Source organism: Monodelphis domestica, chromosome 4, assembly GCF_027887165.1.
Source record: "Monodelphis domestica isolate mMonDom1 chromosome 4, mMonDom1.pri, whole genome shotgun sequence".
Classification (NCBI taxonomy): domain Eukaryota; kingdom Metazoa; phylum Chordata; class Mammalia; order Didelphimorphia; family Didelphidae; genus Monodelphis; species Monodelphis domestica.
Window position 1 is genome coordinate 346,043,744 of NC_077230.1, and position 16,724 is coordinate 346,060,467.

Here is a 16,724-nt window from a genome sequence, read left to right on the forward strand (position 1 = left end):
AAAGAATTACAAAATGCAAAATAAATAATCTGGATTACATCAAATTAAAAAGTTTTTGTACAAACAAAACCAATGTAACCAAAATCAGAAGGGTAGCAACAAATTGGGAAACAATCTTCATAAAAACCTCTGACAAGGGTTTAATTACTAAATTTATAAAGAACTAAATCAATTGTACAAAAAATCAAGCCATTCTCCAATTGACAAATGGGCAAGGGACATGAACAGGCAATTCTCAGCCAAAGAAATCAAAACTATTAATAAGCACATGAAAAAGTGCTCTACATCTCTTATAATCAGAGAGATGCAAATCAAAACAACTCTGAGGTATCATCTCACACCTAGCAGATTGGCTAACATGACAGCTATGCAAAGTAATGAATGCTGGAGGGGATGTGGCAAAGTGGGGACATTAATTCATTGCTGGTGGAGTTGTGAATTGATCCAACCATTCTGGAGGGCAATTTGGAACTATGTCCAAAGGGCGATAAAAGATTGTTTGCCCTTTGATCCAGCCATAGCACTGCTGGGCTTGTACCCCAAAGAGATAATGGACAAAAAGACTTGTACAAAAATATTCATAGCTGCGCTCTTTGTGGTGGCCAAAAATTGGAAAATGAGGGGATGCCCCTCAATTGGGGAATGGCTGAACAAATTGTGGTATATGTTGGTGATGGAATACTATTGTGCTAAAAGGAATAATAAAGTGGAGAAGTTCCATGGAGACTGGAACAACCTCCAGGAAGTAATGCAGAGCGAGAGGAGCAGAACCAGGAAAACATTGTACACAGAGACTGATACATTGTGGTACAATCGAAGGTGATGGACTTCTCCATTAGTATCAATGCAATCCCTGAACAATCTGCAGGGATCTAAAAAAAAAAAAATACTACCCAGAAGCAGAGGATAAACTGTGGGAATAAAAACATCGCTGAAAAGCAACTGCTTGACTACAGGGTTGGGGGAGATAAGACTGAGGAGAGACTCTAAATGAACACTATAATGCAAACTCCAACAACAGGGAAATGGGTTCGAGTCAAGAACACTTGTGATAACCAGTGGAATCATGCGTCGGCTATGGGAGAGGGAAAGGCGGGGGGGGGGGGGGGGGGGGGGGGGGGGGGGGGGGGAGGAAAAGAAAACGATCTTTGTTTCCAGTGAATAATGTATGAAAACGACCAAATAAAATAATATTAAAATTAAAAAAAAAAAAGAGAGAGCTTTATCAGTTTATCAACATCAGATCACTGTCAGAACCAGAGGGCCCATGAAACAATGAATACTGTTCACACTTGGAGTTGGAAGGGAGTTTAGTTGTTCAATCTTCTCATGCTAAAGATGTGGGAACCCTGGCTCGGAAAAGTTAAGCCAAACACCCAAAGTCTCAAAGTGGCAAAGCCGGGAGTCCTTTGACTCCAAACCTTATGGTCTTTCCCTCTCTCATTTCTATGTAACTTCAAGATTTATAAAGTTGGCTCTCTTTATAACCCTTTTCAGGAGGCAGGGAGGGTACTCCAAGCACAATCTGCCCCCATTTTATGAGGAAGGACAGAGATGCTCCAGCTTGGGAGTGATCCATTCATGGAAACACCAATAGTGTTAGAAATTTGGGATTAGAGCCCAGCTCTCTTTCCAATTCCAAATCTAGGGTCTAGCCCCACGTTGCCTGTCAGTCTGGCGTTGAAGAGATAAAAGTCGGGATTGAGTCCTTAAAGAGAATTTTTAGGACGTCAGATGGGGGAAAGGACCTTAGCCCAAAGGATGTTCGAATTGTAAGGGGCCAGGAAGAACTCTTAAGAGAACATTATTCCAACCCCCTCATTTTACAGAGGAGGAAAATGAAGCCCGGATGGAAGAAAGGATTTGTCCAGCGCTACACCAGGAGCTGGCTGCAGAGCTAAGACTAAAATTCAGATTTCTTTGGCTCTCGGCCAAGGCTCCTTCTTCTAAACTCTGCAATCTCGGGAACTGAGATTTAAGAGGAAATGGGAGAAGGAGAAAGCTTAATGCGAAAAAAAGGGGGGAAGGGAACAGAGCCAGGTGGGAGGGTAAAGTAAAAGAGATGGGAATGCAAGAGAAAAGAGGGGTGTGAAGGAAAGAGGAGAAGTTGAAGAAAGAGAAGGGAGAAGAAAACAATGAAGGGCTGAAGAAAGGGTTACAAAAGAAAGAATGAGAGGAAAAATAGATAAATGGATAAGTAGTGGGGGAGGGAACAGACAGGGGGAAGGGGGGTTAGAGGGGAAGGGGCCGAGCTATATGGTGAGAGGAAGGGAAGGGGGAAGGGAACTAAAGAGGGAAGGAAGAAAGAGAGCCGAGAAAGAGAGAAAACAAGAGAGACCGCGAGAAGGGAGAGGGGGAGGTGAATTTTATAAAGTGACAGAGGTGAAACAGTAGAGAGAAAGGAGAGGCAAGAAATGGAGATACCGCTGTAGAAGGAAGGCAAAGGGAACTCCAGAACGAAAGAGGGAGCGGGGTAAAGAAAGGGGAGGAGAAGAGACGGGAAAGAGAGAGGCAAGGGACAGAGGAGGAGAGGTGTGAGGAGGGAGGCGAGGAGGAGGGAGCCCGGGAATGTGAAGGGGAAAGGAGGGAGGAAAGAGTGCGCGGAAGGCAGTGCAGCCCCAGACGGGATGGGCCCCCGGGCGGCGCTGGTGCTGCTGGGGTTACTGGGACTGCCGGCTCCGGAGACGGAGGCTGGGGCTGAGGCCGGGGGTCGGGGCAAGGAGGTGGGGGTCGGCCTGGGCCGGGGCCGAGGGGAAGACACGTTCTCGGCGCTGCAGAGCGTGGAGCGGGCGCTGGGGCCCGAGCGGGAGTTGCTGCGGCTGCTGGGAAGCTACATGCGGGGCGAGGAGGCTCGACTGCAAGACCTGCGCCGGTAAGAGCGGCGGGGCGGGCTGGCGGGATGCGCGCGTGTGTGCGTGCTCGGGACCCTGACCCAGTCACCTCTGGCCACTTGCGACAATCGAGTGTCTGACACTGTGTGAGAGAGAGCACCCTGGACGCTGCCGCACTGACCCGGTGGCTTCCTATGACGCTCCGCGTGTGTGACCCTGAGCGTCGGAGAGAGAACGCGGGGGACACTGACCCTGTGGCCGCTTATGAAGATAAATGAGATACTGTGTACCGAACGCATCTTGCCACCCTTAAAACACCTGGGGAAACTGTTACTGTTATTGAGTGATGGGTGTATTGGGAGACTCGGGATGTGACTCCTGAGGCGTACCGTGGAGAAAGTCACGTTCGATGAGGCAGAGTGAGCGACACTGTCACAGTGAAGTCGACTAGGCTCCTATCTGAGACGCTGCGTGAGACGCAGGGACTAAATGGATGCGAGAGAAGCACACACGGATGGTGGGCTCTGAGCTCCTCCTGCAGGACTGAGACTCTCAGCCAACTCTGTATAAAGACCTCAGAGGCAGTGTTGCCGAATGGATAGATCGCAAAAGAGAGTCAGAAAGACCTAGCGTTAAATCCCACTTCGGACTTCATATTGCCTGAGTGACCCTGGGCAAGTCGCTTAACCAATCAATGCCCTGGGGCAATTCTGAAAATTAAGTAGCAGAGCAGTTACTGCTCTAATCCGAATTGATAGAGGGAGTTTCCTCACTGGGAGTTCCCTACATGGAGGAAATCACAGGTCTAGACCAAAACCTTGTGTTAATAGTGTCTTCCCTGGTGTCCAGCACATGGGGTTTTGCACAATAAAGGGGTTTGTTTAGTGCCCTAAGAAATATCTCGCCATAGGACTGGAGGGATAGGTTTTGAATGGAGACATTGTGTGGCATCCCGCATATATGTGTGTAGGATGGTGTGTTAATATTTACTCTGGGTGTCGGTGACACTAATGTGTGTGGCATTGTATGGGTCTCACTGAATGAGGCAATGTTACCTCGTATGAATGTATAGCACTGTGGGTGCAGACTGAGGGGTCCAGTGAGACAGGGCCATCCTGGGGGGCATGGCGGTAACCTTGACACCCATCCCTGCCGACTCCTGACTTCTGGGACTTGGAGTGATTGGGCTTTCTCCTATGTCTGAAAACGAGACAGCAGACGGACAGACACAGAAAGGTAGAGACAGACAGATTTACTCAGAGAGAGACCAAGATCAGGACAGATAGGAGGAGGACAGATTCTGTTTGTGACTCTGGGAACAGCTGAGTATTGGTATGTAAACAATACTTGATTGCACACATGTGGAATGATGTATTTACTTTGGGGGGCAGTTAGCCAGTGTGTGTGTGTGTGTGTGACAGTTTATCTGCATGGATAAAGTAGACATGAGCGTGTGCCTTGAAAAATAAATGATAATGGCAGTTTTAATGATGATATAATGGTAAGATACAATGGAAAGAGCCAGGAAACATAATTTTATTCCCAAGCTTGGAGTAGTGGGAAGGAATACTAAGCCTGGATTCTAGTCCCACCTCTGCCATTGTGTGATCTTGGACAAGTCACTCTCTCCATGGGCCTCTTTTTTCCTATCTGTAAAAGGAAGAAGTTGGACTAAATTGCATCTTGGGTCCCTCCCATTCTAACATTCTATGATCAAATGAAATAATGTTTGTTAAGCAATCTGCAAACCTTAAAGCACTATCTAAATGTGGGTTTATATTCTAATGATAATTTCAGGCATGTTAAGGATCATCCCATTAGATGGTGAGCTCCTGGAGGGCAGGGACTGCCTTTTGCTTCATTTTGTATCCCCTGTGCTTAGTATACTGCCTGGCACATAGTAGGCACTTAATAAATGTTTATTGATTGAATCCAACTCTAATATCCTACATGCTAAGTTCCTTCCACCCATTCCACCCCACCCCTTTTCTGATAGTCTGTGTTTCTGTCAGGAATCAAAAAGCTCCTGCATAGGTAGGCTATTTGTATCCCCAGTGTAGTCTGAGCTTCTGTTCCACTCAGTCTTGTTCCCTTCTCCTGCTGTTGCCTAGCTACTAGAACAACGTAGCTCTGGAGGGCAAGTTCCCAGAGCCACTAGCATCAAATTCCACAAATGTTATTAAGTGTCTGCCTTTTAGTAAGGTTCTCTGCTTAATGTTGTTGGAGAGGGAGAGGGAGAGAGAGAGGGAGAGGGAGAGGGAGAGACAGACAGACAGACAGACAGACAGACAGAGACAGAGACAGAGACAGAAAGACAGAGAGACAGAGAGAGAGCAGTAAGATATAGCTCCTGCCTTCAAGGTTCAATGCCCTATCAGAGAAAGAGGATTGGACTTGGAATCAGAAGACCTGAGTTCAGATTCTGATCCAGCCCCTTATCTTTTGTGTGACCTTGGGCAAGTCACTTGACTATTGTGGTCTTCAGTTCCTCATCTGTAAAAAGACAGAGTTGAACTGGATGACCTCCAGGATGTTTTCCAACTCTGAATCTTTTTTTTTTTAGGATTCAAATGGGAAGCCCAGATGTGGGTACTCATTGGAGTATACTGAAGCAAATTCATACTAGCTTTTTTTAAAAGCCATTATCTTCTGTCTTATTAACAACTCTAAGAAAGAAGAGCAAGGGCTGGGCCAATGGGGTTAAGTGTCTTGCCCAAGTTTTGTTTTGTTTTTTAAGTGTACACAGTATTGATTTCAAGATGGAAGGTAAGGGTTTAAAAAAAAAAAAGTGAATCTCTAGGCTTCACTAATTCCTTAGGCAGCTCATTTCACTTTTGTATCATTCCAGTCATTAGGAAGCTTTTCCTTAAATCCAGCTGGCATCCGTCTCTTAGCAACTTCCTCCCAATACCCTTGGTTCTGACTCTAGAGCCAAACACTGAATCTGTTCCCTTTTCTACATGGCAGCCCTTCAGATGTCCCACCCTAAATCTTTTTCTTTCTCTAGGCTAAACATTCCCAGTTGTGTCCTTCCATGATGACGTGATCTTGAGGACCATCATCATTCTGGTCAACCCCCTCTGTGCATGCTCCCGCTTGCCACTGTCCCTCCCAAAATGTGGTTCTTAGCCTACACACCAGACTCTAGATGAGGAGCCCAGCAGGATTGTCCTGTACACTATCTCCCCCCCTGTACTCTGAGCCTCTCTAGAATATCATGGGGTCAGCCTCTCTGGCCACCATCTTGCCCCTTTGACTCACATTGAGCTTTTAAACCACTAAAAACCCCAAACCTTTTCCACTTGAATGGATTTCTAGCCTTCCCTCCCAATCTTGTACTTAACAAATTGCTGTTCTCAAGCCAAATGTGAGAGTTTACATTTGGGTATCAGGCTGGATCTGAAAAGATGTTGGCAGGCTAAAAGAATGGGCTGAATCTAATAAATTCCAACTAAATATGACTTCAGAGGGCACAGCTCAGAGCACTGACTAGTAATTATGGGGAAGCAGATTCTGGTTCAATATATTGAAAAACCCCTAACAATTGTCCAAAAGCAGAATGGGAAAGGTCCCCATCACTAGAAGTCTTCAAAGGAAAGGTGGATGACCACTTGATGGGGATATGGTATAGAAGATACTTGCTTAGGTAGCTTAGGGATAGATTGGACTGGATAGCTTTATTGGACTGATGGCCTTCCAACTCTTAAGATTTTATGAAAAGGGGGCAGTTGGGTAGCTCAGTGGATTGAGAGTCAGGCCCAGAGATGGGAACTGCTGGGTTTAAACCTGGCCTCAGACACTTCTTAGCTGTGTGACCCTGGGTAAGTCACTTAACCCTCATTGCCCAACCCTTATCATTCTTCTGCCTTGGAACCAATACCCAGTACTGATTCTAAGACAGAAGGTTAGGGGTTTAAAAAAAAAAGATTTTATGAAAAATCCTAGAATATCACTTAGGACAGCTAGGTAGGACAGGGGCTAGAGTGCCAGGTGGGAGTCAGGAAGACCTGAATTCAAATCAGGCCTCATATATTTACTAGCTGTGTCACCCTGGAGAAATCTGCTTGCCTCACTTTCCTCATCTGTAAAATAAGCTGGAATAGGAAATGGCAAACCACTTCAGTATCTTTGCCAAGAAAATCTCAAATGGGGTCACCAAGAGTCAGTAAATTGGTTGAACAACAAAAAGAATATCACTTAATGAAATTATGTTACTCTGGTAGGATTAGTTGTCCTCTGAGGACCCTCTAGCTATGATCCTCTCTGTTTTCTAGCTGGGGGGAAAGATCTGAGGATGTGAGAGATCAGGGAAGGCTTCATGCAACAGAGAAGATTTCCATTGGATCTTGAAGGCAACATGGAATTTTATCTGTAAAACATCTGGAAACTTTACATCATGCCAAAAATCTGTACATGGCATGGTATAGACAGGGGGCTTTGCCCTGACTAGTAGCACTGTATCCTTGCCATGATCCTGCTCCAGGTACAAATTTCTTTCTGTGTAAGACTGTTTTATTCCGTCTTTAGTTCATTAAGAATTTGGGAGTTCTAGCACCTCCATTGAGGGACGTGATACCAAATGTATTCAGAAAAGCATGTTTTAATCCTGGCTCTGACACTTACCTATGTGACCTTGTTTAAGTCACTTAACCCTTGGGACTCAGTTTACCCATCTGGAACATGATAGAATGATACTAGATTAGAAGTATTCTGTGCAATCAAAGATGCATTACTTCTCATCTCTGGACCTCCATAAATGTGGAGTTGGTCTAGAACCCAGAATTCTTAACCTAGAGTCTATAAATTTATTTTAGTTTATCATTTTTTTTAAACTCTTACCTTCCATCTTAGAATCAATACTGGGTATTGGTTCTAAGACAGAAGAGTGGTAAAGGCTAGGCAATGGGGGTCAAGTGACTTGCCCAGGGTCACCCAGCTAGGAAGTGTCTGAAGCCATATTTGAACCCAGGACCTCCCATATCTAGTCCTGGCTCTCAATCCACTGAGCCACCCAACTGCCCTATATAAACTTATTTTAAAAGATATTATGATAATTTATTTCAATATGATTGGTTTCCCTTAGGATCTATATATTTTATTTATATATTTAAAGTCATTTTTCTGAGAGGGGCCTTTAGGCTTCATCAGAATGACAGAATGTCCAAGACACAAAAATGAGTAAGACATCCCTGACAATCTCTAAGACCCCTTCCAATACTTGGAAATACTGTTGTCCAGTAAGGCAGGTTCCAGGTGCAAAAATCCATATTTGTGGGATTCATGAGAATCTTATTATGAAACAAAGTACATTCATCTGTCCCACATATGAGCAGATGCAGAATCATGTGCATAGACGACAAAAAGAGATAAAGCAAGGTATATGAAGGGGCTTTATAAATCTAAATGCACATATATGAATGTGTGTACTAACATATGTGCATATATTACATACATGTAAGTATATACAGAAAAAGGGAGGAAGAGAAAGAGAGAAAGAGAGAGAGTGGGATGAGAGGGGAGAGGACAGAGAGAGAGAGAGAGAGAGAGAGAGAGAGAGAGAGAGAGAGAGAAAGGAGGGGGGAATGGAGAGAGAGAGAGACAGACAGAGACAGAGAGAGAGAGACAGAGAGACAGAGAGACAGAGACAGAGACAGAGAGAGAGAGAGAGAGAGAGAAGAAGAGACAGAGAGAGACAGAGACAGAGACAGAGACAGAGAGACAGAGAGAGACAGAGACAGAGGCAGAGAGAGACAGAGAGAGAGAGAGAAGAAGAGACAGAGAGAGACAGAGACAGAGACAGAGACAGAGACAGAGAGAGACAGGGAAAGTTTGGAGAAGACCCTGGCCCAGGCCCCAAAGAGTTCATTGTCTAACTGAGAGAAGAGTCCATAGTTCTACTTAATGAGACAAAACATTTTTGCTCCCAGATTCAGGAGAATTTCCTTTAATCTGAGAACAGCATGCTGACTCCCTTGGGTGCAGAAGACAGCTGGGATCTCTTTTAACTCTAATGATCTCTGATTCTTTGGCTTCTTAGACAAAGAAATGAAATATTCACTGAGGTGCCAATAATGTCCCCCTTTAATTAAAATCCTGGCCACTGTCATTGGTAGGTGAATTCCAAGTTCATCTCTGAAATTAGTGTTATAGTTGGAAAATCAATAAAGCACTTGGAGAAACCTGAATTGGTGGTTCAGAATTCTCTGGCTGAGGCTCCAAGGTAGCATCTTCCCAGGGGGTGTTTGTTCCATGAAGCTGTAGGGCCTCACATGGGGTGAGTTCAGTTTACACCAGAAGGCATCAAAATGATGCATAGACGTTAATTCATTCAACAAACATTGTGAAATGTCTTCTGTGTTTCCTGCGGAGGAAAGACTCCAAATTTAGATAAGAAATAGCCTTTGTGGAGGCTGACCCCCATAAATATCTTCATGGAGTTCATCATCTAGTAAGATCAGATTCAGTCAGGTAAAAATAAGTATAATACATTTTTGCATAAGCACAAAGTACTCTATGAGGTCTGAGAGGGATCCTGGGGACCACCCCAGAGATCAGGGAAGACTTCTTGGAGGAGACGGTATTTGAGTTAGGTAGGAATTCTCTAGGTGAACAGAGGGACATCTGGGCATCAGAAGCATTTTAAGCAAATGCAAAGAGGCAAAAAAAAAAGCACCTTAGTCCATTTGGGGAATAAAGAGATAGCCAGTTTGGCAAGAGTATAGGAAGAGAAATAGGAGGTAAGGCTGGAACAGAGTGGTTCCAGATTGTGGAGGGCCTTGAGTGCTAGATAAAGTTTAAACTTTACTTCGGGTGGGAGGAATAGCTAGGTGACCCAGTGGATTAAGAGTTAGGTCTAGAGACAGGAGGTCCTGGGTTCAAATTTGGCCTCAGATACTTCCCAGCTGTGTGACCCTGGGCAAGTCATGTAACACTATTTGCCTAGACCTTACTACTCTTCTACCTTGGAGCCAATACACAGTGTTGATTCTAAGATGGAAGATCAGAGTTTGTTGCTTTTTTTAAAAGATATACAAAGAAATAAATAAGCTTTACTTGGCATGCACTAGGGAGCTGGTGAAGATTTTTGAGCAGAAGAGTAACTTGACTACATCTATGAATAAGGAAGATTGTTCTGGCAGCCAGATAATGAATGGATGGGGGTGGGGGTAATGCAGCTGGGTGGCTCAGTGGATTGAGAGCCAGGTCTAGAGATGGGAGGTCCTGGGCTCAAATCTGGCCACACTTCCCAGCTGTGTGACTCTGGGCAAATTACTTCTTCCATTGCCTAGCCCTTACTGCTCTTCTGCCTTAGTGCCAATACATAATATTGATTCTAGGACACTTCTGTAAGAATTTAAAAAAAAAGAAGAAGAACAGATTGGAAAAGAAAAATGATAGAAATCTGTTCGGGAGGCCTTTGACTAGGGAAATGCTATGCATTGGAACCAGGAATAGAGAGGAAGGAAGGAATGTGAGACATGTGGAGGAGCTGAATCTCTCAGAACTAGTGACAGGAGGGGAAGGATCATTGGTGACCAGCTCCTATGTTTCAAATAGGAGAAACTAGGTGTTTCCAAAAAGGTGTAAAAAAAATTCTTTACCTGTGACAGTGAAAATGAATTTTAATTTCCTTTATTTAGCTCTGAAATTTCCCAGCCCTCCCTTATCTCTTGGTAGTTCATACTTTTGGCCCCTCCCATTTACAACATCAGTGTATTTTCCAAGCCCTAGAGTATTTTGTGGTTGAATGCATTTGAGAAATGTTGCTGTAGAAGGGCTGAGACAAAGCCAGTGGCTTCCCCATGTCTGAGAACCAAATGAGAAACAGCTTGGATGGATGTTGCTCGTGTATTGTGATTGTCCAAACTCCTGAGGCTCCTAGGGCTAAGGCAGAGGTTGGGTTTCAAGTTTTATGTGCACATTCTTTAGAAAAAAAAAAAAAGATCTGATTTTCCATTTTCAACAGTATTGGCCAGCAAGGGGGGGGGGTGCTTTTAAGAAATTATGAGATTTGAATCCGGCATCCGGGACTAGGGCCCCTGGAAACCAGCTCTGTTGGATCCGAGACTGGGCATCCAGCCAACGTCTAGTCTCCCAACCGGCCTCTGGTGTCAGCAGATTGCTTCTCTGTTTGTGTGACAGCAAAACCCCATGTGGCAGAGTCAGGGTGGAATTGGTAAGCCTAGACAGAAGCCAGAAACCAGGGATTGCCTGGAAGGAACAAGAGAATTCACAGTGGGACTCAAGGACTTCCAAGGAGCAGGAAGAAATGATGTCAGAGTGTTATAATGTCTCTGATTCACAATGAGTAATCATCCATAGGATTTTCTCTGCTCCCACTGTCTAGAGATAATCAGAGGCAATGTCTTGGCTTGGTCATTGAATGACGTGTTTGGCTTATTAGTCATGAGGGAGATGATGGATGGAAATCATTGACCATCTCCATCCATCTCATTCTCAGGACCAATTATGTCTTAGACACTCCAACGCCACCCCTCCTCCATGGGCAGGAATAGCAACAAATAGAATTCTCTGGTCCTTTAAGGTTTACAGAGTTTTTTTACTGATGACAAACCAGGGAAATAAAGTGTAGAGGGATTAGAATTTCTTCTTTTACAGAAAAGGAAACTGAGGCTGAGAGAATTTAAATGGCTTGCTCAAGTTTGTGCAACTCATTAGTTTTGGGAGTAAGAGATGATCTCAAGTCTCCTGGCTTCTAGATCAGTGGTGTCTGAAATAATAATAATCAACAGCAACATTTACAAAGACTTTATGGTTTGCAAAGTGCTTTATGTATATCAATTCATCTGATCTTCAGAACAATCCTATGAAGTAGTTGCTACAGGATCTTTTGTTTTAGATTTGTGATGTCATGGGTTTGAGGAGCTCCCAGGGAGGAAATTCTCTCTACCAGCCTGTTTCATAATTTACTTTTAGAGAGTCAAGTAGATGGGTCATATAGTAGACAGAGAGCTAGTTTTGGAATTAGAAGACCCGAATTCAAGTCTTACCTCAGATACTGAACAAGATGAAAGTTCCCTGAGACTCAGTTTCCTTATCTGTAAAATGAGAGAGCTGGGTTTTGTGGTTTCTAAAGTGTTTTTTTTTCCTTCCCTCAACTCTAAATCTATGATTTTATGAGTGGCCAGGAGACAAAGAAGAAACAGCCAGAGATTAAGTAATTTATCCAAGATTACTTGGTACATATTAGAGATTCTTCTCAGGTCATCCTGACTCTGAGGCAAGTCTCAGAATTCTCTCTAGTGTTAGGAATTAGCTACTAAAAGCTGGCTGAGGGATAATTTAGAGATGGTAGAAGGTGAAGGAAATTATCAGAAGATTGAGGGTGCTCGTTAAACTTTTGTGGTCTGCCAGAAATGTTAAGAATTAAATTTATGGGTCTGACTGAATATGAGACTTCTATGGTAATATTGTGGTCACCAATTTAAAAATGTAATAGCTCAAGTCAAGTGACTTTTGGTATTTATTTACAAAGAGTTGAAAAGAGTGAAAGTAGAGAAATATAAGAACAGGATAGAGAAAATGTATAGCCTATCACACTAAATATCAGCTCAGCCCCAACAGGGCTCATTAACCCTTAACCAGAGGTGGTGTTTTATGTAACAGTTCCAGCAACGCAGCCTTCTCCAGGAGAAGGAGGCCTCTCTGGAACTAATCTCTCCAGAAGCCAGAAAGGGAAGGCCAACTACTCATCCAAGACAAAGTCCAAGAAGCCAAAGTCCCAAGTCAAAGTTAAGCTCCAAGTCCAAAGTTACCTCCAAGAGGCAAGTCACCAGCCAAAGCTCCAAGCCAAAGTTCCAAGTCAAAGACCCCTCGGACAGGAAGTTCAGGACTTTTTGTAGTCCTTTTTCCACATCACTTCCTGTTCCTTCCCCTCTTCACAGGGGCCAATCATAGCTTCCAAATTGCCTAGCACTGCCCAGAGGGGCAGTGTCTGTGGGATCCAGCTCTCATCCTCTGAGGGTATCAACTCTTATCAAAGGATTCACAAGCTTCTGACTGAGTTAAAAGGGTGGATCTTTCCAAGTAAGTGATTTGTGAACTCCCTTAATGTTAAGTAGGAGTGTTTAAGTTTTTGGTTGATTAATTCAAAATAGACAAAGAGAATAAAGAATTCCCTTTCACACTAGTCACTATTTCATATTGATTCTCAGTACTTCAAATATTATTGATCCCTTAAGAGAGGAAAAAAAATAAAACTTAAGGAAGGTAAAGAGAGTTGTCCTTGGCCCCAATTTTGGCCAAGTTTCAAAGCCAGGTTTTGAACATCTTCCTGACTTATCCAGCACTCTATCCATTATTTCACACTATCTTTAATATTCACACTGCCTAATTTTAACATTAGACCCACACACTTTAATAACACATGGATCTGTGAGTTCGTTCATATGAGTGTTACCTCCAACAACCTGGACCACAGCCCCTCCAGGCCTAGCTAGTAATTTAGTGAGTTTCTGTGGGTTAAAAAAAAAAAGATCCTCCTGTGACCATCATTCCATTGGTGGAGAGTCTTGAACGCCAGAAAAAAATTTAAACTTTATTTGATAGGTAATAGTGTTTATATGGCATTTTGAGGTCTGCATATATTTCCAGAACTTCACACAGCTCCTGGCACATAGTAGTCTCTTAATAAATATTCATTGGCATGATCTATATTCTCTTTTGATCATCACAACAACCTTGTGAGGGAGATGCTATCATTATTTCCATTTTACATGTGGAAAAACATATCTAGAGAGTTTAGGTGACTTATCCAAGGTCATCTGATTCGCCCACAGGATTTCCAGTGCCCTTCCCAAAATGTGGCATCCAGATGGGAAATAGCAATAGAGTACTATGGTCCTCCCCTTTGCCCCTAATATCTATTATTATATCATATTATAACTATCTTTGTAAGTCAGGGATTGCCAACCTGGGCTACAAGAAGCTTGACAAAGACTATGGAAAAAATTCTAATAAATGGCAATATTATCCTTTGAAATTAATCTCTTTGTTTTATTCCTTCTGTCCATGGTAAATGGTATAATTGATTTCCCTTCATATTGAAAAGGGAGTCTAGGGAAGTTTGCTGGAAGCCAAGGGGTCCAGGGACTGAAATAGATTGAGATTCCCAAGAGTAAGTATCACCCCTGCCACTCTGCCCCTGGAGTAGAAACAAATGTTTTAAGAACAGAGATTATTATGGGTTTCATCTTTCTACTCCTATAACCTAGGCCATGGCTTGGCCCATTTTTATGTTGGTAGAGGATGGTCATGTGATTTCATTGGTGAAGAAGACTCCTAATTAGGAAATTCCTTCCTCCAATGAAAATTAGTACCCTACCTACCACTTATAGTCTTAGAAAACTGAAAAGAGCTTAAATGATTTATCTGAGGTCAAACAGTCACTGAAGTGTCAGATGCAGGATTTGAACCCAGGTCTTTCTGACTGCTGGTGGGTCTCTAGCCTTCACTGATTCTGGCATTTAACAGCAACTCACTAAATGTGTAAATCATATTGGGTCGAATACTCCAGAAGGCATTTGAGCAGATCAGAGGGTGTTGGGATGCTCACCTCACTCACTCCAGACACTGTGACGCAGTCCTGGGTGGCAGAGTTAAACCTGGCACTCACAGTCCCTTAGCTTTAGACCTGTATTCAGACATCCTAGGGCTGTCCTTCCCCCGTCCCCTGTCCCTTGCCAAATGGCTTTGAGTTTCCATATCTGTGAGTCAGAGCAAAACGCAATGAGTAGGGGTTGGGATTTCTTTCTGCCTTATTCTGTTTAATGCCTGAGAAACCAGGCAGTCCCTCTTCTAGGATGATGATGAGGCCAGATGGGGGAGAAGTCACTGTTCTCCTGTCTTGCAGGTTCTACAACAAGGTTCTCTCTTTGCACAAGGGATCAGCCACCCCCGTGGGTAACCCTCTGCTGGCCTACACCCTCATTAAGCGGCTACAGTCTGATTGGAAGAATGTTGTGTACAGCCTGGAAGCCAGTGAGAACATACGAGGTACCGAGAGCGGATGGGCAGAGGGTGGGAGAATCTTTTCATTAATGTACAGAAACCTAGTTCATCCGAGTCCCATTCCAGACCCACAACTTCTAGTGTCCTGTGACTACTGACCCAGCTCTACCCAAAAGAAGAATCAGAGTCCAGATGTGCTGTCAAGGACACAGGAGAGGTAGAATCGCATCATTGCTCGGCTTTTTGATGGGTCCAATTGCTCAGACAGCTTGAAGAATGAGGTTTTCCCCAGGGATACATGCAGGCAAGAGAACAGGCACAGATACAGAGGAAGCCCCCCCACCCCAGGGAACTAGACTCCCTGGAGATACCTTGTTTTGCCAGAAAAAAGGTACCCCCTCTCTCTCATTTTCTCCTTTCTGTCAACACACACACCTCAGCGAAAGAGTCAGTTGAGCACAATGACCAACAACAACTTCAGAGAGCTCATTCTTATAGAAGCATGCTAGCCAGCTCCCTCTCCCTCTCCCTCTCCCTCTCCCTCTCGCTCTCCCTCTCTCTCTCTCCCTCTCTCTCTCTGTCTCTGTCTGTCTCTGTCTCTGTCTCTCCCTCTCTCGCCCTTTCCCTCTCCCTCTCTCTGTCTCTGTCTCTGTCTTTGTCTGTCTCTGTCTGTCTCTCTCTCTCTGTCTGTCTCTGTCTGTCTCTCTCTGTCTGTCTCTGTATCTCTTTCTCCCTCTCTCTCTCTGTCTTTGTCTGTCTCTGTCTCTGTCTCTCTGTCTCTCTCTGTCTCTGTCTGTCTCTGTCTCTCTCTGTATCTCTCTCTCTCTCCCTCTCTCTCTCTGTCTCTGTTTGTCTCTGTCTCTGTCTATATCTCTCTCTGTCTCTCTCTCTTTCCCCCTCTTTCTCTCCCTTTGTCTCTGTCTCTGTCTCTCTCAGAGAGATTATAGAATCAGAATATAGATATTCTGGCATATATATGTGTGTATATATGTATATACATACAATCACATATATATATATACATATATATAAATAAAACTAAGATGATATGGGAATTTGTTTTGTCTGAGTATACAAAACAGGTTTTGTTTTTCTTGCTTTCTCAAAGTGGAGAAGGAAAGGAAAAAATGTAGATCTAAAAATAAAGTAGGGAACATCTCAATGGTTCAGTATATTGAGAGCCAGATCTAGAGAAAGGAGGTCCAAATTCAAATCTGTCTTCAGACACTTCCTAGCTGTGTGACCCTGGTCAAGTCACTTAACCCCCATTGCCTAGCCCTTACCACTCTTCTGCCTTGGAACCAAAACACAGGATTGATTCTAAGATGGAAGATGAGGATTAAAAAAATAAAATAATAAAGTAAAATTGACTTTCACATACACACACACAAACGAATTTAGGAAAGTCCAATTTAGGGGACTGAGCTCCCTCTGCTTTTGTCTACTGCCCACAGCCAGCCTCAGAGTCAATGTTTCCCTCTCTGGAGTTAATGGTCACAGCTCTTGCCTTCCTGTCTGCAGAACTAAATGGTTCTGCTTCCTTTGGTTTGATGCCATCATTTTTTTGAGGAACAAAAGAACAAATATACTGATTGTCCTCGTTATTATCCTCCCCACTTTGGGTGGAAGGAATGATTGGGTGGATAATATGGGTCTCGCACCCAAAGCCTGTGAGTAGTAGGAAACTTCCTTTTTGGTTGAGCCTGAGTCTGGGATTATATAGCCATTACTGTGTGCCAGGCACTGAGTGAAGCACTTTACAATTACCATTTACAATTTATAAATCATCCCATTTGATCCTCACAAAAGTTCTGAGAAGTGAGTGCCTTCACTATCCTCATTTTATCGATGAGAAAACTGAAACAAACAGGGTTAAGTGACTTAATGGAGGTCACACAACTAGTTAGTGTCTGAGGCCAGATT

The 16,724-nt window shown here is 43.7% G+C and overlaps 1 protein-coding gene across 1 annotated transcript in view; it reads left to right on the forward strand.

The window, feature by feature from the left end:
* The first annotated feature begins 1,714 nt into the window (after positions 1-1,714).
* Positions 1,715-16,724, forward strand: part of P4HA3 (prolyl 4-hydroxylase subunit alpha 3) — a 58,308-nt gene continuing 43,298 nt past the window's right edge. The window contains exons 1-2 of the mRNA XM_001367801.4: positions 1,715-2,872; positions 14,704-14,846. Of these exons, the coding sequence (XP_001367838.1) occupies positions 2,628-2,872; positions 14,704-14,846 (388 nt within the window). The 5' untranslated portion in view covers positions 1,715-2,627. The remainder of the gene's footprint in view (positions 2,873-14,703; positions 14,847-16,724) is intronic.